The 24252-nt window shown below is 35.2% G+C and overlaps 1 protein-coding gene across 3 annotated transcripts in view; it reads right to left on the bottom strand.

Annotated features, from left to right (window-relative positions):
- AGMO (alkylglycerol monooxygenase) overlaps positions 1-24252 on the bottom strand; it is a 358966-nt gene that overhangs the window by 161940 nt on the left and 172774 nt on the right. For 2 of the 3 annotated variants that reach the window (XM_059171268.1, XM_059171269.1), the window contains exons 9-11: positions 20885-21019; positions 18608-18724; positions 4465-4547 (exon numbers count right to left, since the gene is read on the bottom strand). In XM_059171268.1, coding sequence (XP_059027251.1) covers positions 4465-4547; positions 18608-18724; positions 20885-21019 — 335 coding nt within the window. The remainder of the gene's footprint in view (positions 1-4464; positions 4548-18607; positions 18725-20884; positions 21020-24252) is intronic. The other variant, XM_059171270.1, reaches the window with a different exon arrangement.

Below are 24252 nucleotides of genomic sequence, written 5' to 3' on the forward strand. Positions count from 1 at the left end.
ATCTGTGTTCATCAAGGATATCGGTCTATAGCTCTCTTTTTTGGTGGGATCCTTGTCTGGTTTTGGGATCAAGGTGATGCTGGCCTCATAAAATGAGTTTGGAAGTTTTCCTTCCATTTCTATTTTTTGGAACAGTTTCAGGAGAATAGGAATTAGTTCTTCTTTAAATGTTTGGTAGAATTCCCCCGGGAAGCCGTCTGGCCCTGGGCTTTTGTTTGTTTGGAGATTTTTAATGACTGTTTCAATCTCCTTACTGGTTATGGGTCTGTTCAGGCTTTCTATTTCTTCCTGGTTCAGTTGTGGTAGTTTATATGTTTCTAGGAATGCATCCATTTCTTCCAGATTGTCAAATTTATTGCCGTAGAGTTGCTCATAGTATGTTCTTATAATAGTTTGTATTTCTTTGGTGTTAGTTGTGATCTCTCCTCTTTCATTCATGATTTTATTTATTTGGGTCCTTTCTCTTTTCTTTTTGATAAGTCGGGCCAGGGGTTTATCAATTTTATTAATTCTTTCAAAGAACCAGCTCCTAGTTTCGTTGATTTGTTCTATTGTTTTTTTGGTTTCTATTTCATTGATTTCTGCTCTGATCTTTATGATTTCTCTTCTCCTGCTGGGCTTAGGGTTTCTTTCTTGTTCTTTCTCCAGCTCCTTTAGGTGTAGGGTTAGGTTGTGTACCTGAGACCTTTCTTGTTTCTTGAGAAAGGCTTGTACCGCTATATATTTTCCTCTCAGGACTGCCTTTGTTGTGTCCCACAGATTTTGAACCGTTGTATTTTCATTATCATTTGTTTCCATGATTTTTTTCAATTCTTCTTTAATTTCCCGGTTGACCCATTCATTCTTTAGAAGGATACTGTTTAGTCTCCATGTATTTGGGTTCTTTCCAAACTTCCTTTTGTGGTTGAGTTCTAGCTTTAGAGCATTGTGGTCTGAAAATATGCTCAGAAAACTATAAAGTACTCATGAAAGAAATTGAGGAAGACACAAAGAAATGGAAAAATGTTCCATGCTCCTGGATTGGAAGAATAAATATTGTGAAAATGTCTATGCTACCTAAAGCAATCTACACATTTAATGCAATTCCTATCAAAGTACCATCCATCTTTTTCAAAGAAATGGAACAAATAATTCTAAAATTTATATGGAACCAGAAAATACCTCGAATAGCCAAAGGGATATTGAAAAAGAAAGCCAACGTTGGTGGCATCACAATTCCGGACTTCAAGCTCTATTACAAAGCTGTCATCATCAAGACAGCATGGTACTGGCACAAAAACAGACACATAGATCAATGGAACAGAATAGAGAGCCCAGAAATAGACCCTCAAATCTATGGTCAACTAATCTTCGACAAAGCAGGAAAGAATGTCCAATGGAAAAAAGACAGCCTCTTCAATAAATGGTGCTGGGAAAATTGGACAGCCACATGCAGAAAAATGAAATTGGACCATTTCCTTACACCACACACAAAAATAGACTCAAAATGGATGAAGGATCTCAATGTACGAAAGGAATCCATCAAAATCCTTGAGGAGAACATGGGCAGCAACCTCTTCGACCTCTGCCGCAGCAACATCTTCCTAGGAACAACGCAAAAGGCAAGGGAAGCAAGGGAAAAAATGAACTACTGGGATTTCATCAAGATCAAAAGCTTTTGCACAGCAAAGGAAACAGTTAACAAAATCAAAAGACAACTGACAGAATGGGAGAAGATATTTGCAAACGACATATCAGATAAAGGACTAGTGTCCAGAATCTATAAAGAACTTAGCAAACTCAACACCCAAAGAACAAATAATCCAATCAAGAAATGGGCAGAAGACATGAACAGACATTTCTGCAAAGAAGACATCCAGATGGTGAACAGACACATGAAAAAGTGCTCCATATCACTCGGCATCAGGGAAATACAAATCAAAACCACAATGAGATATCACCTCACACCAGTCAGAATGGCTAAAATCAACAAGTCAGGAAATGACAGATGCTGGCGAGGATGCGGAGAAAGGGGAACCCTCCTACACTGTTGGTGGGAATGCAAGCTGGTGCAGCCACTCTGGAAAACAGCATGGAGGTTCCTCAAAATGTTGAAAATAGAACTGCCCTATGACCCAGCAATTGCACTATTGGGTATTTACCCTAAAGATACAAATGTAGTGATCCAAAGGGACACATGCACCCGAATGTTTATAGCAGCAATGTCCACAATAGCCAAACTATGGAAAGAACCTAGATGTCCATCAACAGATGAATGGATCCAGAAGATGTGGTATATATACACAATGGAATACTATGCAGCCATCAAAAGAAATGAAATCTTGCCATTTGCAACAACATGGATGGAACTAGAGCGTATCATGCTTAGCGAAATAAGTCAAGCAGAGAAAGACAACTATCATATGATCTCCCTGATATGAGGAAGTGGTGATGCAACATGGAGGCTTAAGTGGGTAGAAGAAGAATAAATGAAACAAGATGGGATTGGGAGGGAGACAAACCATAAGTGACTCTTAATCTCACAAAACAAACTGAGGGTTGCCGGGGGGAGGGGGTTTGGGAGAAGGGGGTGGGATTATGGACATTGGGGAGGGTATGTGATTTGGTGAGTGCTATGAAGTGTGTAAACCTGGTGATTCACAGACCTGTACCCCTGGGGATAAAAATATATGTTTATAAAAAATAAAAAATTAAAAAAAAAATAATGAAGACGGAACAATAGGATCAAAAGGAGGGCATTTATTGCATATGGAATTCACTGAAATCCTTTACTGGAGCAAAGAATCAAAATAGAATAGAGTCTTATGAAACCTGGAACATTAAAAACCATACTGTATTTGTGTGTGAGTGTGTGTGTGTGTGTGTGTGTGTGTGTGTAAAAGAGAGGCTGAGGGGGAAATACAACTACTCAATACAAGAAATGTGAATTATCTTTTCTAAGTACAAAGCATTATTATTTTAAATATGGTATTTGTCAATAAATCATTGTCCTCATGTAAGACAATGGAATACTATGATATTTGTTTATATAATAAATTTTGAATTAATAAACAACAAATGAACCCAGGCCTTTAAAAAAAAAAAAAAAGAAAATGAAACTATACTATTGCTATTAGCTTATTGCTACTTTTTGTAAGGGAATGCAACCAATAGAACTGCGATCTTTAAAATGTGAGATCCTGATTCTCTAGATCTGGGTAATAATTGCAGAGGGAACTGTGATTCATTTTTCCATTTTCTCTTTTTATGGCTCAGATTGAACTTTATTTTTAGTCTAGAAAAGTAGGGATAGAGAGCCAAACAAAATAAATAATAAACACAACCTTTAAAGTATTGGAGAAAGTTAAGTTTGAAGTTCTACACAGTTTGCTTACAATTATGTGAAATGCCATCAGATGCATCACTCTACACTAAGTGTTTATAGGTTGTAAATATTCTAAACAGTTCTATTAACTAACTAAATGAGCTGATGTTCATTTCTGACTTGATGGTCTAAATCCTGATAAAACTCCAGAATCTGATGCTATTCCAGAACATCCATTAAGCTTTCTTTGGGAAAGTGACATACCATCGATATAAATTAAGTGTACGTTTTCTAGACTTTCATTTGTACAATTTCTTGAGAGGAATGCTACTGGTTACCTACCTGATGAATAATTATACTATAACAAAGATAAAATCTTAAGAATGACTTAATTGTTTACAGTTTTTCACAAAGCTACAATATTTGTAAATTCTATAATATGTGAATTCAGGAGTTGCATTTCTTGGGTTTGTGTTGGGTTCTATTTTTCACTATCTGTCTGTCTCACTTTCTTCATCTGTAAAATGGGCTTTATAGTAATTCTTATCTTAGAGCATTGTTGTAAGAATTAATAACATATTCCATGGCACATATTAAGTGCATAAATATTGGTATTGGTATTAATATTAGTGATTGATAAATACTAAGCAATAGTGAGTAGCTATTTTTTCCATATACTTCCTGCCATAAAAGCATTTTAAAATTGTGCAGGTAAATATATTTTCTGGCTAGGGTAGTACTGAATACAAGTTTCTTTAAATACACCATGTGAGGGAAAGGACATAAACTTGAAGCACACAGTACATACATTCTGGCATATACTGTGAAGTGTTCAAGGGCAAAGGAAAAGTACTGAAATATGTTTCATATTTTGTTAAGTACTCAGAGTCATGGTTGTTTTGCCAAATTACTCATTACATATATAGGTGTTCTTTAATAACCTTGAAAAACTAAATGGCATTTAAAAGGCTTAGATTTAAAACGCACCCTCGATTTAAAAAATCAGATAAACTGCCACTCTATTTAATTTAAAATATTGTGAAATTACAGTTTCAACTTTACTTTTTAATAAGAAATCTTTGATGAATATCAGAGTTTCACATATACTTTTAAAACAACATTTATAAAATTACATAAAATGAAAGAATTTCGCTTCTTACCTTTGATCCAGAAGAAATCCAATGGAGGTTAATGTCAGGATAATGAAGCAAACCCTCAGAAGGAGTGTGACCTGTGACAGTGCCTGTCAAGGAAACAAAGAGACCAATAAATTCTTTAGGAGAGTTCTTAAAAATAGTATCAGAATTTAAAGCTGTTAAGAAAATTAGCTTCCAGTCTTATTTTATATTACACCATTTGTCACTGACATTTTTCAAGAAGGGTAAATAAATACACAGCACATTTTGGTTTTCCTAAGGTCATTTAATTATCTTGCTGGACACTTGGAGAATGAATTAGACACTTCCAGAGAGATATTTTGCTTAAAGTGTTTTTTCTAAAAATTCTCCTTTATAGTTTTGACGTTCATAATTCTTAGAAACACCTATGTCCCCACATATGGAGAAATCACTTACATTTTTATGAATAAATAGCACATTCCAATAGCTATTTTTAATATTACCAATTCTTTGTGGTTTCAAGCCCAAAGCTGTTTTTAATATAGAAAGTATTTAAAGGAGAATGTGTTTATGAGTGCAAACACAAATGGAACATACTGTACAAATACATACTCACATTTGGTGAAATCTATAGATTCATATGTACATGTCAAAATCTATAGATTCATATGTACATGTTGAATTACTGTAACAGGACAACATATCTTCAACATAATTATAAATTATTTGTTTACATTATAAAATTTAATAATCATGTTTACTGACCATCTAGTCTTTTATAGCTTCCATGTTATGTGTTTCATATACTTCAATTCTTTTTATAGTCTCTACAACCTTACAGATAAGGTATCATTATATCTGCTTCATATATGAAAAAACAAACCAGGAATGAAAGGATTAAGCAACTTTTTCATCATCACACAGAAATAAATGATGCCTCTGAGAATCAAAATACACCTTCCTTACCTCAAAATATGACAATGGTGGATAAATCTGAGCAACAAACTTAAAACAGAAAGGGGCAGAGATCAAAGCCGAGGTTACATAGCTAGTATGTAGGGTCAGTTGAATACTGTTTTAGTTTAAAAGTTGATCAGTAAAGCAATAAGTTGGATACGTATCTCCCTGAGTGATTGCCATACAGAAAGAGTGTTCTCATTAAGTGTGATATAACAAAGTGGCTAAAATACATGATGCAAACACTCTTTCTCTTTGCTTTTAATAAAATAACAAGAGGTGATTTCAACTCACTATTAACTAATATATACACCTACAAAAATTGCATCTGTCCAAAGTTATAAACAATAAGCAAAAGCTACTGATTGCAACTACTGCTCACATCCAGCACCCCAGCTCCACAGCTCCTTATAAATCAACCCAGACCTCATGGCAAACTTACACTTCCTTATTCACCATCATATGCCTGGCTGGCACCCAGAATTGACAGGGATTTAAAACAAAGTAACAGTTTAGTAGATGAGTATTGATGAGTTATCAAAAATACAAATAAAAAAGTATCAGAATGTTAGGGATTTTAGGGACCAAGCTAGGTATCATATATAAGAGGGAAAGCTCAGTGGACACCGAAATGTTTTAGTGGAATGCTATTGGGGTATGTGGAATTCAGAAGTGGCTGCTTTGGGACAGTTCAGCAAAAGTACCAGAAAGATGTTTCTTGGTGGTGAAGTAACTAGGTGTGCTTGAGCAGATTAACGGTTGCTGAAGGGAAACATTTTGTCTTTTAAGAAAAATGCTGCTTTCACCACTATTGCTTCATTTTGATTTCTTAGGAGAAAATGCATATGAAAGAAAGAAATGATATGTGCTCAAAAACTGCTGCATGATTTCGAATGTTCTGCAAGAATATAGGATTTGGAATTATGCACTGAATCTATGAGCCATGCAACCAAAGGCAATTTATTTGGCATTTCCAAGGCTCTTTTATGTGTTTGGTATATTTGTAATAAAATGAGTTTGGCAGCAATTATAATAAGGTACTGAGAAGAGTGCTTGGCACAAAATCAACCAACAGTTACGATAGGAATGTCATTGTTACTATTTCCAGGCTATAATGATTCTTCAAATGGTACTTAGGTTAACCTTAATAAATTACAATAAAAAAAAGAAATACAAATAAGGGGTCCATTAACTCTTTCCAATATCACTGGAAATTCAGAGATAGGATAAAAAATATTTTTGAGTTTTGGTTAGGGACTTTATGATCTCTTAACAAAAAAAAAAGGAAGAAAGAAAGAAAAAGAAAGAAGGCAAGGAAGAAAAAGAAAGAAAGAAAAAAGAGAAAGAGAAAAGAAAGAAAGACAGAAATAAAGAAAGAGAAAGAAAAAGGAACTCTTGTGCAAATTGCTTCCTGGTTCCTGGAGTCAGAGTGAAAACCAACTTAGTGTGTCTATCTAGCTACTTAGTCAATGCCTCTACCTAGCTAAAAGGCATTTGAAACTTACCACACATCTAAAACTATGTATTTCCTTCCTCCACACTATACACTTTCAGGTTTCTTTTTCTTAGAATGGCACATCTACTTTTTTAGTTACTGGGGCAAAAAAATCCCGAAAAAAACAAAAACAAAAAACAAAAAACAAGCAAAACAAACAAAATTGTGACTCCTCCCTGACTCTTCCTCTCATTGTCTACTTCTAATACATAAGAAATAAAATGTTGGCACTCTACTGCAAGTACATCCAAAATAAAGGTATTTGTTACAAACAGCTGTTTTGTGAACAAAAAAACTTGTTCCAACCCAACATGATCTCCACCACAACTGAAATACTCCTCTCTTTCTCTTTTTTTTTTCAAGATTTTATTTATTTATTTGACAGACTGAGAGAGTTCACAAGTAGGCAGAAAGGCAGGCAGAGAGAGAGAGGGGGAAGCAGGCTCCCTGCTGAGCAGAGAGCCCAATGCGGGGCTTGACCCCAGGACCCTGAGATCAGGACCTGAGCCAAAGGCAGAGGCCCAACCCACTGAGCCACACAGGTGCCCTGATACACTCTCTTAACTTGTGTCTCCACTTCTAAAATTGCATGTCTACCTATCATGGCCTTCCACCCACAGTTTCATAGCCAGAACGCTGACTCTTTTTAAGACATACATCATATATCACATCATTACTATGTTCTAAATATTCCAGGACCTTCAAATTCTATTTAGAATAAAACTCGAAGTCCTTACTCTGGCCCATACATAACATACCCCACTATCATACTGTCCCATTAGTAATCTCTCTTTCACATCACAAATTTTGTTCTTCCTTGAACAAGACAAGCATCCTTCCCGTTCAAGTTTGTTTTACCTACTGTTCCTTCCATTGGGGCAACTTTCCCCAAGGATCTTTATGGGTTGTTCCTTCATTTCATTCAGGTACATTCAAATACACATCCTTGTCTGTCATATGTAAAACATTACTTTTCCATAACTAACTATAACCTTATTCTATTATCTTGTTCTCTGTACATCACTTCTGTGCAATTATGCATCTACCCACTTATCATTTCTATACAATTGTACATTTGCTTGAGCACTCTCTTTCTGTTCAGTCTGTCCCTCCCTCTAAGTCCCCCACTAGGATGTAAGCCCCATTACAGGTTATATTTTGTTATTTACTGTTACATCTCAAACATCTAGAACATTGTCTGGTGCATAGTTAGTACTCAATATGTTATTGTTCAAAGATCAATCAATTGAATGAATATTTTATATCTGTGTTTAAATACCCATGCCCTTAATATTAATAATTTATATTAATTGGTTTATCAATAATTTAATATAACATAAATATTTAATTTACTATCAATATTTAGTTCTTTAAAATTAAAAATAAATTCTATTAAGCAAGTTAATGATTTAAAATTAATAATTTAATATTCACATACCAAATGTTTCAAAATGTTAAATGTGTTAAATATTAAATTTTAATATTTAATTCCTTAAAGAATGGGATTATTTTAAAAATGTTTGAGTTTAAAAGAGGCTAAGATTACCATAAGGAGGAATTCAATACAGACCACATACATTACAGAGTTCATTCCTCTATGTAACTTCTAAGGTTTTCCATATACCATTCTTGGATAAGATAAAGCATGTAATCAATTAGTCATATCTAATTTCTACACATTCTCAATATTTATTGAACATGTGCTAGGCACTATGGTAAGTATGAGTTTAAGAGAGTGGGCAAGAAAGACAAAATCCCTACAAAATCCCTATTAAAATACTATTTTAATCCCTGATGATGTGTCCATAGTCCAGCAACACTACAACAAAAAGAAAAAACCATAAAATACGATGTATAGACTTTGACCATTAAAGATACTTTGACTCCTGTGTTTTAAACAATCCGTGAAATGACTTAAAGCTTATTAGTTTGTTATTATTATAACAAAATTTTATTTTTCCTTGGGTTAAGTTCCATTTCATACCATCCACTGGTGGTAAATCTTTCATGTAAAATACTGCTGTCCTAAACCATAAGAGACTCTTAATGTCACAATACAAAGTGAGGGGGAGTCGGGGGGGGGGGGAGGCGGATAGGGAGAGGGGGGTGGGGTTATGGACATTGGGGAGGCTACGTGCTATGGTGAGTGCTGTGAAGTATGTAAACCTGGCGATTCACAGACCTGTACCCCTGGGGCTAATAATACATTATATGTTTATAAAAAATTAAAAAATTATTAAAAACAAATAAATCAATGGATAGCAAAAAAAAAAAAAAAATACTGCTGCCCTAAAGTGCTAAAACGGCATTATTCTGAATTAACATTTGAATGCATTTTAAGTCTTTATCACACACAAAAAAATATGATGAAGGCTATAACCATACAAAGCTTTATCAAGAAAGAATTACTTTTCCTTTTTAAAAACGATCTTTCAGGGGCACCTGCATGGCTCAGTGGGTTAAAGCCTCTGCCTTGGGCTCAGGTAATGATCCCAGTGTCGTGGGATCGAGCCCCGCATTGGGCTCTCTGCTCAGCAGGGAGTCTGCTTCCTCCTCTCTCTCTCTCTGCCTGCCTCTCTGCCTACTTGTGATCTGTCAAATAAATAAATAAAATCTTTAAAAAAATAAAAATAAAAATAAAAAATGATATTTTGAATCAGCAGTTCAGTTGCCCTTATTTCCATAAAAGTTCCCTAGTGTAGGATTCATTATCCAAATTTGGATGCCTGAGAACTCCAGCTCTGTGCAATTTTCTTTTAAGGAGATGGGGAAAAAAAGAAAACAAAAAACAAAAACCTCAGGAAGCAACACTAACAACATACGAACTCGAGAATTACATGTTCGTTGCAAAGTGCTTAATCAATGAGCTTGTGGGAGTCCTTCTTTGTTCACTGATATAAAAAAGAAAGCCTTTTTCTTCTTTTAAAAAAAATATATATATATATATTATTTATTTATTTGACAGAAAGAGAGAGAACGAGCATAAGTAGCAGAGCAGCAGGCAGAGGAAGAGGGAGAAGCAGGCTCTCTGCTGAGCAGGGAGCCCAATGTGGGACTCAATCCCAGGACCCTGGGATCATGAACTGAGCCAAAGGCAGCCTCTTAACTGACTGAGCTATCCAGGCACCCTTCCTTTTCTTCTTGAATGGGGATATATCATCCTCTTCACCATTTTGGAGAAACTCTGTTGATCAACATAAATAATTTTCCTATTTCCCTACCTCAAAAATCTCACAAAGGGAAACGTCAGCCCCATACATAATGTCATAAAATGATAGTATGCGTCTATATAAACAATTTGTTTTTTAAAACACTCTGTATTTTGGAGCACCTGGGTGGCACAATCGGTTAAGCACTTGCTTCTTGGTTTCAGCTCAGGTTGTGATCTCAGGGCCATGAGATCCAGCCCAAATTGGGCTCCATGGTCAGCACAGAATCTGCTTAAAACTCTCTCTCCCTCTGTCCCTGACCCACCTGCACTCTTGCTCTCTCCCTCTCTCTCAATAAATAAATCTTAAAAAAAAAAAACCCTTCATGTATTATTGAAAACGCTTTGATAATATTTTCTATGTTTTTTCCCAAAGGACTTAGAAATGAAAATGTCTAGATTTTGTTATTATAGCAAGACAGATTTTGAGGAGTTTCTCTTACAGGTGTCTACGAAGAACTACTAAAGTCATTATGCTTAGTCAAAATGCTTATCTTCCCAAATGTCTTTAAAATGAGGTCAAAATCCTTAAACCTTAAGTATCCTTAAAATACTTAAACCTTAGTGACTTCCGATGTGAAGGCAGTGGATTGGCTTTACTGTCCCACCTGCCAAGAGGCTGTGTCATCCTGCTGTTGCAGATGCCTTGAGCTGCTGGATTTGTCATGTTAAAACCTAAGGCTTCAAGATTCTTCTCAGTATTATGACAGACACAGGAACAGAACCGCAGGGGATACTATAATACAATTTGTAATCTGTAATTTTTACATATGAATCTCAAAAATGTATCTTGACATAAGAACATGCTTAAGAAAAACAAAAAACAAAAACAAACAAACAAACAAAAAACAACTGTCCAGGGGCACCTGGGTGGCTCAGTTGGTTAAGCAACTGCCTTCAGCTCAGGTCATGATCCTGGAGCCCTGGGATACACTTTCACATTGGGCTCCCTGCTTCTCCCACTTGCCTCTCTCCCCTCATGCTCTTTCTCTCATTCTCTCTCTCTCTCTAATAAATAAATAAGAAAAATATTTTTAAAAACTATCCATATTGACTATATTCTTTTTTTTAAATTATCAGAACCCCCTAGTTGGTTACTATTGAAGCATATAAAAAGGAATGTGATTAGAATGAACATTTTCTAGAATTCCAAACAAACAAATAAGAAGCAAAGGAATTAAATATATCAAAGGAGAAGATATATTGGCTAAAAAAGAATAGTGACTGTATTGCTCAGAAACATCAATCTGGTATGAATTACTGCATTTTTACAAAAATTCTAAGAAATAAAAGCAAAATTTTGCATTGTGAAAACTTTAACCAAATACTTAAAGAACAGTTAACTTACAGTTGTACTTATGCTATGATTGATTCCACTCCATTAAAAAAATGAATGTGCTCCCAACAAGATAGAAAAACAATAGCTGGTCTACCCCCACTTGAAAAAAATACATATCTGACAACAATTGTTTTCAAGACACTGGGCACAAGGCAACAAATGTCAGTGATTCCCAGAAAATGGAATATAAATGATAGGACCTCTACTACTGCCCAAGCTTACTTCCTTGCGCGAGTTTCCCGCCACAGAACAGAAGGAACCCAGGGAGCCTGAGTTGAAGAGAAAGAGCTGGCATTTAGCAGAAACCAAAGAGGCTACTGTTTGCAAGACAAAAAAACCAAGTAGGCGAGTGCTGCACAGAGAGAACTCCAGAAATCTGCAGAAAGTGCCCACGAAGTCCAGTACATCGGGTCATGCATATGAGAAAATTCTCAGAGGCCAGAGAAGGATTACAGCTTGCAATGTGAGAGTTTACAAAGTGCAGGCTAGAGTGCATGTTCTCACCAGCCAGCCTGGATAACCTCATGGCTCACTGGGCACTGGGTAGAGAACACAGAAGATTCTTGCCTCAATTATCAGGTAATAATCAATCCAAGAGACAACAATCTCAACTTGAGGTCCAACAGCAGTTGCTGCTGGAAGATATCCATTTTGACACTGTGTCTTTCTTGGATATTCAGTAAAACTATTTTCGGGGTCAATGAACCAACTCTAAATTATCAGTAGTCGCTTCAAGATCTCACTGAAGTCTGTACACCAACTTTTGCTATGTGAAACAAGTAAAAACATAAGCTGTGTAGCTTTCAGTTATTTCTCAAAATACAGAAGAAAAGAGGAGGTGTTAAAAGACAGTCTCAAAAAGACAAACTTTCTTTTCATGAGGATTACCTTTTTTTTTTTTTAAGATTTTATTTATTTATTTGAGGGAGAAAAAGGGAGCATGAGTGGGAGGCTTCCAGCTGAGCAGGAAGCCCTACTCCGGGCTCAATCTCAGGATCCTAAGATCATGACCTGAGCCAAAAGAGGACACTTAAGCAACTGAGCCATTCAGGTGCCACTGTTTACATTACTTTTAATGAGATTACTTTTAATGGGATTTAATGAGAAAAAATACAACTTCTCAGAACTGTGCATTTTGACTTTGAGTCTCCAAAGCGGAGTTCAAATATCTAATTTTTACATATTTTTCATGAATCAAAATGAGACATTAATTCAAATTATAAGCAATTTTAAGATTGTGTTTAGTATTATTATTAAAGGAGCTGCCTGACAGTGATCAAAGTTTGGGACAATACTAAAAACATGAAGATATGTCTAATTTCAGTTAATATTTCATTATTTATGTAAATGATTTTTTAATGTGTAATATCCTATTCAATATAGCATACAGAAATTATATTTTTTCAGGGCACATGGGTGGCTTAGTAAGTTAAGTGTAAACCTTCCGCTCAGGTTATGATCTCAGAGTCCTGGGATCAAGCCCCCATTGGACTCACTGCTCAGCAGGGTGTTTTCTTCTCCCTCTCTCTCTGCCTCTCCCCTCAGTTGTGCTCACTCTCACACTCTCTCTCAAATAAGTAAAATCTTCTAAAAAATTACATTTTTTATTGGGACTTATGATAATCACTTTTCTGAGTTCCTGAAACCTATGCTTATAGACAGGTAGATTTTTAAAATATCCTACAGTACACACTTATTACATTTATTTTATGGCTTTTGGTTATAACTGATGCTCATTTTGGCTCACATTTCCTTTTTTTCACATCACTTTGGTGATGACCTAAATACTTTAGGAAATTAACTTAAATCTCAGTGGACTGCACTGGAGAAAAAAAAACAAAATAGGAGACACTGGATATTGACTTGAGAGATTTCAGATAAGACCTAAGATAGATCTAATTTGTGCAAGTGATACTATGTTATGAGAGTACAATATATTGATTTTTTTCAGGACCTGTTAAAACATGTCAACATGAAAACATTAGTTACAAAATTGCAGTACCCATTATATTTTACAGAATACAGCATAAGGGGTATTCAAAACTATAAAAATCTGTTCCAAATTTATACTGGATATTATTCTCAGATGCCTCATTAACTTGAAACATATCATCAAATAATCTGTGTTGAAACTATCTGTAGTAACTTTACTACACATTCTATTATAAGACTGTGAAATACTCAAACTCTCCTGAGTGTGTCTATTATTTAAAAGGACAGCATTGCCTTTACAGTTTTACTTTGGAAACATGCTAGTGTGTCCGTATTTTCATTTCAAACGTGTATTCATGATATCACCCCATGAACTGGACCCTAGCAGCTAAGGAATTGATTTCCCAAGCATTACTAAACCAAAATCAACATAGAAGTCTGTGGGTCATATCACTAAACTAAACACTATATATTTAAATGTATGCATTTCAAGTTTCTGTAAGAAAGGAATGTGCCTTTTACACCTTTGTGGTGGCCATCAAATTGCTTTTTTGACTCCCAAAGTTATTTATACAGAACTGGCACACATAAAACAAGTAAGTATTTATCTACTCTGGTATATGCATAAACAGAAAAGGCTGTGGGACCACAGCAGGGCCCCCAATTACAAGTCAGCCACAACTTTTCTATGTGATTACTGGCTACAGTGAATCTGGAAAAAAAATATTGCTGTTGGATGTTAATGTCTTCATATGCTTTTAAACATCCCTGAAACTAGAAAGGCACTACAGAATCTTACAAATAAGCAACCTTTTTTCCTAGTTGCACAGCATGTTTTTAGCAAAGAAAAACATGTGTGGGAAACAAGCAAATACACCTTTCAAAATTAATTTGTGTCAGGAATGAAGCTGTCTCCAACTATAATTCCAGTTTGAAAAGGATTTCAACACTTGGTGTTTCTCTTTGTCAATATATCTATAGTAGTTTCTGTTTAGTATGGCAGCAGAAACATCTTGTGAAATCCTACTATAAGTTGCATCCTTTAATAGACACTGTTTCTAGCTACATTTTTGCCCAAGAAGCATATATGCCTAGACCATCAAATTTCTTGGTAAACTTAATGTTAAGGGTTTCTATTTCAAAACAAAAATGAATAAATTTCTAATTTTGTTTCTATGAATTGGTATAGTTTATTTCAGTATTTTACTTAGTACAACTAAAAAAATTCACTAATGCAAACTGTACTCAACGTTGATCCATCTATCAAGAGTTAGATATTTAGATAGATGAACTTATTTTTCTTCTGGTCTCATTCAACCATGGAAACTCATGAATACATGCATATTTCAGTCATTATTTAGGTGAAAAAATTGAGACAACAAAGTAGTTTAACAAAGTCATCAGTGATAGATTACTAATATAAGACCTGAGTTTTAGTCTAACCATTATGGTAGTTTAGTGTCTACACATGCATTGCTAAGGGTGATTTGGTTCATCTCACTGATAAGAGGAATTTGAGAAACAAGACAGAGGATCATATGGGAAGGGAGGGAAAAATAAAATAAGACAAAACCAGAGAAAGAGAGACAAACCATCATAAGAGACTCTTAATCTCAGGAAGCAAACTGAGGGTTGCTAGGGGCGACAGGGTGGGTGGGGCGGTAGGAGGGATAGGGGGCTGGGTGAGGACATTGGGGAGGGTATGTGCTATGATGAGTGCTGTGAATTGTGTTAAGACTGATGAATCACAGACCTGTATCCCTGAAACAAATAATACTTCGTATGTTAATTTTAAAAAGAGAGTGATTTAGTTCATGCTGTTTTAAGAAAGCTTTGCTCCTGAAATAAATTCTTTTTTTTTTTTTAAGATTTTATTTATTTATCTGACACAGAGAGAGATCACAAGGAGGCAGAAAGGCAGGCAAAGAGAGAGAGGAAATCAGGCTCCTCGCTGAGCAGAGAGCCCCATTTGGGGCTCCATGCCAGGAGCCTGGGATCATGACCTAAGCCAAAGCAGAAGCTTAACCCACTGAGCCACCCAGGCGTCCCACTCCTGAAATATATTCTTAAGTTCAAATTTTGTCTCATTTTGAAGCTAAAGGCAAATGACCCCAGCACAACATGCAATTGGCTTCATTAATTGTAGTGCACATATGAAAGAGCAAACAATGAGGTGCTATGTTTCCTACTATCCTATTCTCAAGAATCTCTGGTTACACTGTAATCTATTTCTCACTTTCACTTCACAAAATGGGAACTAGGATTTAATTCATTGTTTCCTATCATAATCAGAAAAGTCTACTAAATATTTTACCACAGTTTTTGTAAAAACATTGTCATTGGCCAGAGAGCACATATGAACTTGTCTATCTTTCAAAACGGGGTCACCACTTGTAACAATGTTTGCTTATTAATTTTAAATGCAAAATCCACAAATACTTATGAATAATGCCAATCAGTAAAATCTTTAAATAAGGTTAAAAATTAAAATGGGCTTTCTTTAATATATTATCTAGTAATGTTTTTAATAACTTTCTGTAAACCTATTTTCTTTAGTCGGACACACTGTGCCACATACTACTGGCTGCCCAACCAGGAAATATCCCCCATTTCTTCTGTACTAGTACTATGCTGATTTTATCCAGGTATAAGGAAGAAATGTGTTCAGGGGGAAAGTGAACTCTTTATCCCCAGGGTATGAATTATGTTTGGTATAATTCATTCATGGTTAATTCATGAGATGGTGATAGTTATTGGTTCAGTGTGGACATGTGAATTCATCTTGAATAATGAGACATGAAAGGACATTTGCTGGGAAATATTCTGGCCCTTTTTTTTCCTCCTTCTTAAATAAAATGTAATTTGTAAGATTCTATAGAAGTGAACTTGCTGCCTTTGGTCACAGCCTGTGAGTACAGTACTCTGAAGCTGCTGTCATTATGTTATGACAATGAAAGTCAAGAGAATGATAGGGAAGCCTTTCTGGAAGCTTACATGTTTGAACTGATAAACAAACCAATCCCAGAAACACTTGCCCCTGAATTTCCAGTTATTTAAGACACACTTAACTGGATATGCTGTTTCTTAGAGCAGAAGATATCTAATAGACACACATGCCATAGATCTTTTAAGTAAGTGTATCCCACAGGAAAGTTTACCTGTTACTACGTATTTTGTAAGTGTTTACAGAATATTTTTTTGAAAACACGTTGAAGTCACATATTTTTAGTAAGAAGGATTTATAAATATCTAAAATTTGTTATTTTTGTTTATTCAAATCTATTTCCCTTTTTCTATGTACTATCAGCTAATTAATTTTCTTTTTTTTTAAGATTTTATTTATTTGACAGAGAGAGAACACAAGTAGGCAGAGAGGCAGGCAGAGAGAGAGGAGGAAGCAAGCTCCCTGCTGAGCAGAGAGCCCGATACAGGACTCGATCCCAGGACCCTGAGATCATGACCTGAGCCGAAGGCAGTGGCTTAACCCACTGAGCCACCCAGGCGCCCTAATTAATTTTCTTTTAAGACATTCTTTTCTTTCTCTCTGATCATGAGGATTCTGTGGAACTGACCCTGTTCTCCCATTCATAGAGTGATGACATTGATTGGTTCAGTGATATCCAGAACATTAGACTCTAACTTGGAACCTTCACTTCTGGGGTTCTTTGTTTGGCAGTATTTAAAACCAGAGTTGCTGGTAGCCATCTTGCCACCACGAAAGCTGAAAGTCTGTTGGAGAATCTGAACTGAGAAAAGCATAGCTGCAGGAAAGAATGAGAAAGTTTCTGATGACATTATTTGACTCATTGGATCAGCACTGTCTGAAGAAGAAATAGTCACAAACTCTTCAGTTATAGGAGTTAATACATTTACCCTGGATTGATTATCTCTCATATGCAACCAGTGAGTCCTACCTAACACACTCAGTGCTCTATTTCAAGAAGACTTCTTTCTTATAATTCACTATACAGGATTTATGGAATAACTATAATTGTTCCAGTGGAATTACTATAGTAGGATTATTAAAATGGTATGTAATTATTAAAATGATGCTTTAGGGTTTACATATTAAATTATTAAAAGTAACCCTATGGTAGATATATTTTTTCTGCATATATTATCAATTAATATCTGTAACTATGGAGTTTTCATGAATACCTATCTATAAATAGCATAGATTTATTCTGTTAAAAAAGTTAAATTTGTTTTGGTTGAATTCACTATCCACTAATCCCATTTGTATTCATTCAGATTTTTTTAGATTCTCACATCTTTTTTTTTTTTTTTTTGGACTTTTACACATTATTCTTTGTGTCTGAAGATAACTTGTCATGTTTTGTTTTTATCTCATTATGTGTTAGCACTATATGGTGGGTCATTTTTTAAAATAATGGATTATTCTATTTATTAATCCACTAATTCTCTCTTAATTTGCCTTTACACTGCTATTTAAATCATTGACTTTCTCAGGTCTGTTACTACATTTTTGTGTTCTAGAAGTTTAACATGAAGATTTTTAAATATGCCTTATGAATTTTAATAGTTTTGTTTATTAATTTTTCATAATTTTAATTTCTTTTTAATTTTATGTTTGGCCTCCTCAAACATACTAATTTTACTAAATTTATGCTTTACTTTAATTTTCAACATCTGTTGTTTTTGAGAGTTTGATTCCGTTGTTTATTGTTTCTGCTAATGCTTTGTCATGATGGCTTGCTTTTTCCCGGTGTGCTTCTGTGCTGTTCAACTCTAAGTTCATCATCACTGTGACTTTATCTGTGGGAATACTCTGACACTTGAGTTTAAGGGGATTGCTCCAAGCATGCTTTGAACAGGGTTCTATTAGATACGTGAGACCTAATCTGAGAACCCTTTAAACTACATTCTTAATTTAGATTTATAAATCAACAGTTAGTATAAATCCTGGACCTATCCCTGAGTGAGGGCTGGTTTGTGGTTAAAAATTCTCAGTGAAGACTTTTTATTTTGCTTCCCCAAAGTCAAATCAAGATCTTTAGCAAAACATTTGATAGATATTCTTCACAGGAACACTTTGGATATAATCCATTAACTTTAATAGTGTAGGAGAATTAACTTACCTCTTTAAACAGGACATATTGCCAACATTAAAGCAGACATTACAGAATAAAATAGAGCACAGCTATAATATGGGAAGCTAATTTTCATTTTCAGACAAAGTGACACATAATTTTCTCATGAAATTTCCTAGATATTTAAAACAGATACCACTTACAGCTTTATCTGCAAAGGCCTCTTCATAAAATGCTAGCATCAAAGCAAACTGTACAACTGCATAGATCCTTAATAGATAAGACACTGGTGATGAGAATGGTACTTCTTCTCCCGTGACCTAAGAAGACAGGAAAGAAGCATTTTCTTCTCTCTCTCTCTCTCTTTTTTTTTTTTTTTTTTAAGATTTTATTTATTTATTTGACAGACAGATATCTCAAGTATGCAGAGAGGCAGGCAGAGAGAGAGAGAGGAGGAAGCAGGCTCCCCACTGAGCAGAGAACCTGATGCAGGGCTCAATCCCAGGACCCTAGGATCATGACCTGAGCCAAAGGCAGAGGCTTTAACCCACTGAGCCACCCAGGCACCCCAAGAAGGCTTTTCTTCATCTTGCTTCTTGGTTTATTGCCCTCATTGAAATTCACACTAAGAAGAGATATGCAAAAAGCAAAGAAAAGCTTTGCTATTCCTTTTTTCCCCTCCAAAATGAATCTAACATTCTCTTCTTGTTTTTGTTTTTTTATTTCATAACCATTATGTTTTTTATTTAGTATGCTTTATAATAAACCAGTATAAGAACTGAGTCAGCTGTATATACTGATGATAAATAACTAAAATGAACATTAAAATATGAAATATGAAAATATGAAGAAATAAATATGTCCATGATTATACATGAAAGTAAAGAAAAAGAAAAAATGGAAGGTTAGTTCAGTAATGAAGATAATCATGCCTCAAAGGGAAATACTGCTTTATTGGAAAAAACTTCCCTAAACTATAGAATTTTGCAGAAACACAATTCTACTTTTATAATGCAAATTTAGGCACAAATATTACTTTAGAATACTCACTTTCAATAAACTACTAAAAAATAGAAGAAATAATAAATGGATCATAGCTAACTAAATTTTCTGAGCTGATAAAGGAAATTATTTTCACATACATCAGGTTAGCTTATTGATACAAAATTGATTATGAAACAAAACTAAAAACATCTGGGAAATTTCAGCATAGCACTTTCATTACTGGATAACAGAACATTCTTATTTAGATCAAGGTTTTTGAAAAACAACAATATTCATACAAAAACTGATTTTATTTCCTTCTAATATGGGCTAATTTTTTTTGTATTTATTTATTTATTTATTTTTAAATTAATATTTTATGGGCTAATTTTTATACTCACAATTATCTTTGATATAAACAATAGTTTAGTCTTTCTATTGCTTTTAGGTTACTATTAATGACAGTTACCATAAGGAATCACAATATATATCCTAAGGATTAGAAAGAAATTCCTTCTTATCATCTCTATAATAATTCCAGATTAATAATGAATTTCTTATTGGATTTCCAGTGTTTTAAATCTCCACTTCACTTACTTTCGGGTTTTAATGTGAAGTCTGAATTTAATGCTTCTACTAATCTACTACAGAATGGATAAAATTATGGTCTAATTTAATAGCCACATCATCTTGGTGTGACTTTAAATATTCTATTCTAGAGACTTCATTTCTTTTTTTAAATTCAGTATAATTACATTAATTTCAGGTATACAACTTAGTGATTTGGCAAATTTATACCTCATGCTATGTTCACCACAAGTATAATTACCATCTGTCTTGATATACCACTATTACAATATCCTTGGCTATATTCTTTATGCTGTGACTGTTATTCCTGTGACGTACCCATTCCGTAACTAGAAGTCTGTATCTCCTAGGCGCCTTCATTCATTGTACCAACTTACATTCCTACTAACAGCATGTGGGGGGGTCTCCTTTTCTCCACACCTTCACCAGCACTTGTGATTTCTTGTCTTTTTTATTTTAGCCATTCTAAAAGGAATAAGGTGATATTTCTTTGTGGTTTAAATTTGCATTTCCCCGATGATTAGTGATGTTGACCATTTTTACGTTTTTTCATGAACAAAATGAAGGCTACACTGAATCACCTTTAAGGCTCCCTCCTCTCTAGTGTTTTAGGATTCTGTGATCAAGTGAATATGTGTGTACAGTTTTTGCATTACACAAAGTATCTCTGCTGCAGGTTTGAGTGGATCTGAAAACCAGCCTCTGCTGCTTTGCCCTGCAAACCATGCTCTCCAGTAAGAGGCAGTGTCCGCCTGGGAGAAGGCACCATTCTTATTGGCCCTAGGACTGTATCTGCCTAAGGGAACATCTTTTTTCAGATCTGCATGAAGTTAACATACATACAGACTGACTGTAGACCTGGCAGTATGACACTAATCTTCAGCATCCCCAATATGAACTCTACTTACCTCTGGGATTTCTTCCCTCAGTCCAAGTCTTGGTTTACCTGGACCCCATCCTGGTCCTTTAAATATGACAGAAAACTTGTTGAAGAATCCAGGTGTGGCCCAGAATGTAGTCCATATGTAAACTAAATGGTGGAACTAGAAGAATAAAAATATAGCTTATTTAAAACAAGAAAAACACATAACAAAAATATGAAGTATATAATTAGTCATTCATTTATTATTCAATGCAATTTATATTTTGTTCTATAATATACAGGTTACATATAATTTGGTTAATGTAAATTAATATGCAATTGCATATTGCAATTTATTCTATTCATTCTGTGTCCTTTAAGTGTGTTCTTGTTAATATTTCTAAAGCTCCACAGAATTATAATTTTGAAATTAAAAAAGAGGACAACTGTTTAGAAAATCAGCAAAATAGAAAAAGGGATTTGAGTCTCTTCCAATGGAATTAACTTAGCAGTTTATGCACTCAGCATCTCTGTCTAATTTCTAAAGTCTTGCTAAATGGATATTAATGTTGAATAGGAACCATATTACATATTAAAAAATCACCCCTTATTTACTGTATTGAGTTATAGACAATCATGGCTCTAATTGAGGAGAAATATTCAAAGTCACTTCTGAGGCTTATAGCAGGAATCCACATTCCATAAATAACACTGTATATTTGACAAGTACGGAAATTAAAATTATGCTCATACATGAGAAGTACCCAGTAAATATTACTATCAGGGTAACTGCTATGTACTCCATACATGTGATAGTAATGCATCATAGGATTTAAAACAGTCCTAGAGCTATAGACTCTACTGCTGACTTCTATTATAAGTGAAGTAATAAAATAATATAGAAAGAAGTTTTGGCTCTATGAGAATTTGTGGTCTTACTGGCATTTTCATTGTCTCTTAAAGAGTATAAACTGCTAGGATTATAAAAATGGTTTCAAAATTGTTTGAAAGATTACAATAAGGAATCTGAAGCAATTAATGAACAATGTAGGCTTTAGTGAAGCAGATCTTAGGAAAAGGGAACTGTCAAATGGAAATTCACATTGGGTCTTAATAATAAAAAATAATTATAATATAAAACATAATGTGCTTAGGAGCTGTAACACATATTAGTATATTTATCTGTTCTGTTATTTTGAAAACTGACTGCATTGTATTTATTTTTAAATATTTATTTATTTTAGAGAAACAGAAGTACAAGAGGGGGGAAGGGCAGAGGGAGAGAGAGGACCTCAAGCAGAGTCCCTGCTGATTATGGAGGTGGACGCAGGGCTCTGTCAATCCCAGGACCCTGAGATCATGACCTGAGCCGAAACCGTAAGTTTGACACTCAACCTACCGAGTGGCCCAGGCACCCCTGACTGCATTTCACTGCTCTTGTTCTAGACACAGGCCACGAGAAATATGTGGTAACATTTTAAAATAACATTGCCTTCCAATGCCCGGAAACTCCTGGACTCCAATGGAGAGCAAAGTGAGTGTCCGATGCCTAATAAAGAGGAAGAAGAAATCCTCTTCTACTAGTGGGGGTCATCCTACTTGCTTTTGATGCCTCTGAGGGAAAGGTGAGAAATTTAGCTGAATACAAAGGAATACAAGTGAAAGTAAGTGTATGTTTTTGTAGGTTCAAGAATTCCTGATTAACACTATATGCCCATATGACATTTTGACAATGTAAGAGAGCATCTAGAAGCCTAGGCCTCAGACACGGTTGTGATATGGAAATGGTTCGAGGAGGGCAGAGGCCTGGTTCGCTGAACCTTACACAGATTCAGCAGCCGCTCATAAATACTGTGGCTGTCTGAATGTTGGGTCCCTCCAAATACTAATCATCTAACTCCCTGTTGTACAGTTTTCAGTCTCCCAGTCTGTCTCATATATGATCCCCTTTGTCTCAGCAGAAGTGTATATTCCCAAAGCCTTGCTCCTTAAAGGATCAGCCAGAGAACAACAGGCTCGGCATCTCCTGGGAGCTTGTTAGGAATATGGAATGTTGGACACACCTCAGACCTATTGAACAGAACCTGCACTTTAATCCTCTTATGATTCATATGCACATGAAGTTTCAAAGGCTCCTTTCCAGAGGACAGAGACCAAGTTGGTTATTTCCTTTTTAATATCCCTATTAGAGAGATAAGACTAGACCAAGTGAAGAGGTAGCTCTCAATGTGTTATTTTTAAGTTAATTTCAATTCTATAAAGTTACTTATTAAGAAAGTACTGTGAAATATTTCTTAAAATTCTCCTGAGAGATATATTTTTAGTAATGCCCAGCAGACAGAGAAAGAGACACAGAGAGAGGAGTGGTCTATGATTGAGGAAGAAAATAACCAACTTTTCTCTTCTGAAGTGTGAGATAAAAATATCTTTCATTTGAAAAATGGAAGCAATTTGTGATAGCTTTTTCTGAAATGAGGTAGCACAGTGCAAAAGTTATGGAGCTAGGCAAGTCTTGGGCTTGGCCTGCAATCCTCCTTGGTTAAGCTTGCTCTGTGTAGCTGGCTGACTTATTTAAATCCTGGCAGTTTCCGTTTCATCCTCTAAAAAATGAGGATAAAAAGAATCCCTGTTTTATAAGGTTTTAGTAAGGGCTACATTAGACATTTGTGTGGACCAGTTAGCAATACCCTGCACATAGTAAAGGTTCAATAAATGTCACTTTATTTTGTTATCTTAAATTTCTTAAAAACTTCTAAGAAAAAGGTTCAAAAAGCAGACCGCACATGAACCTGTAAATTTCCTCCCTTACTGAATGTTGTAAACCTGGTCCCCTATACAGAGCTGTCACTGACTGACCTCTTCAGTTTCTTCAAGCATTCTTATCTTTTTCTCATTTACTAGTTCCTAACCCCAGGAGTGCTTGTGGTGATCTGTTGCTGACGGATCGGAGCTTCACAGACATTCTTCATTTCTCTAGTGCCAGCCATTGAAATCAGTGAACAACCAATACCACATGTCTAAGCGAAAACTGGTCCAGTGCAATGAGTCTTAGCAGGTGAGGTAATGCGTAGACCTAACCAACTGTAATAGCTCCTGACATTTAGGTCCAAGAAGAGTAGGGGCAAAAGCCTCATGTTGAATTTCTAACCAGAGTCATGCAGCCTTGAAGCAAATATTTTTCTTACTGTGGTATCAGCCTTAATTATGCATTTACTACTGCTCCTTCTGAATACATGAATATATTTCAGGTTTGTTCTGAGAAAGAAATATGTTTGCTAAAGAGCTATTTAAAAAAAATTCTCAGTAGTAGATATATTTAAGAGTTCTTAATGAGCTCTTTTAATGAGCTGTTTTCAAATGCATTTTGCCCAAGTCGATTCAGATTTTTTTGGAGTGCCAGAATTACTTCCGACT

This window comes from Mustela lutreola, chromosome 4, assembly GCF_030435805.1.
Source record: "Mustela lutreola isolate mMusLut2 chromosome 4, mMusLut2.pri, whole genome shotgun sequence".
Classification (NCBI taxonomy): domain Eukaryota; kingdom Metazoa; phylum Chordata; class Mammalia; order Carnivora; family Mustelidae; genus Mustela; species Mustela lutreola.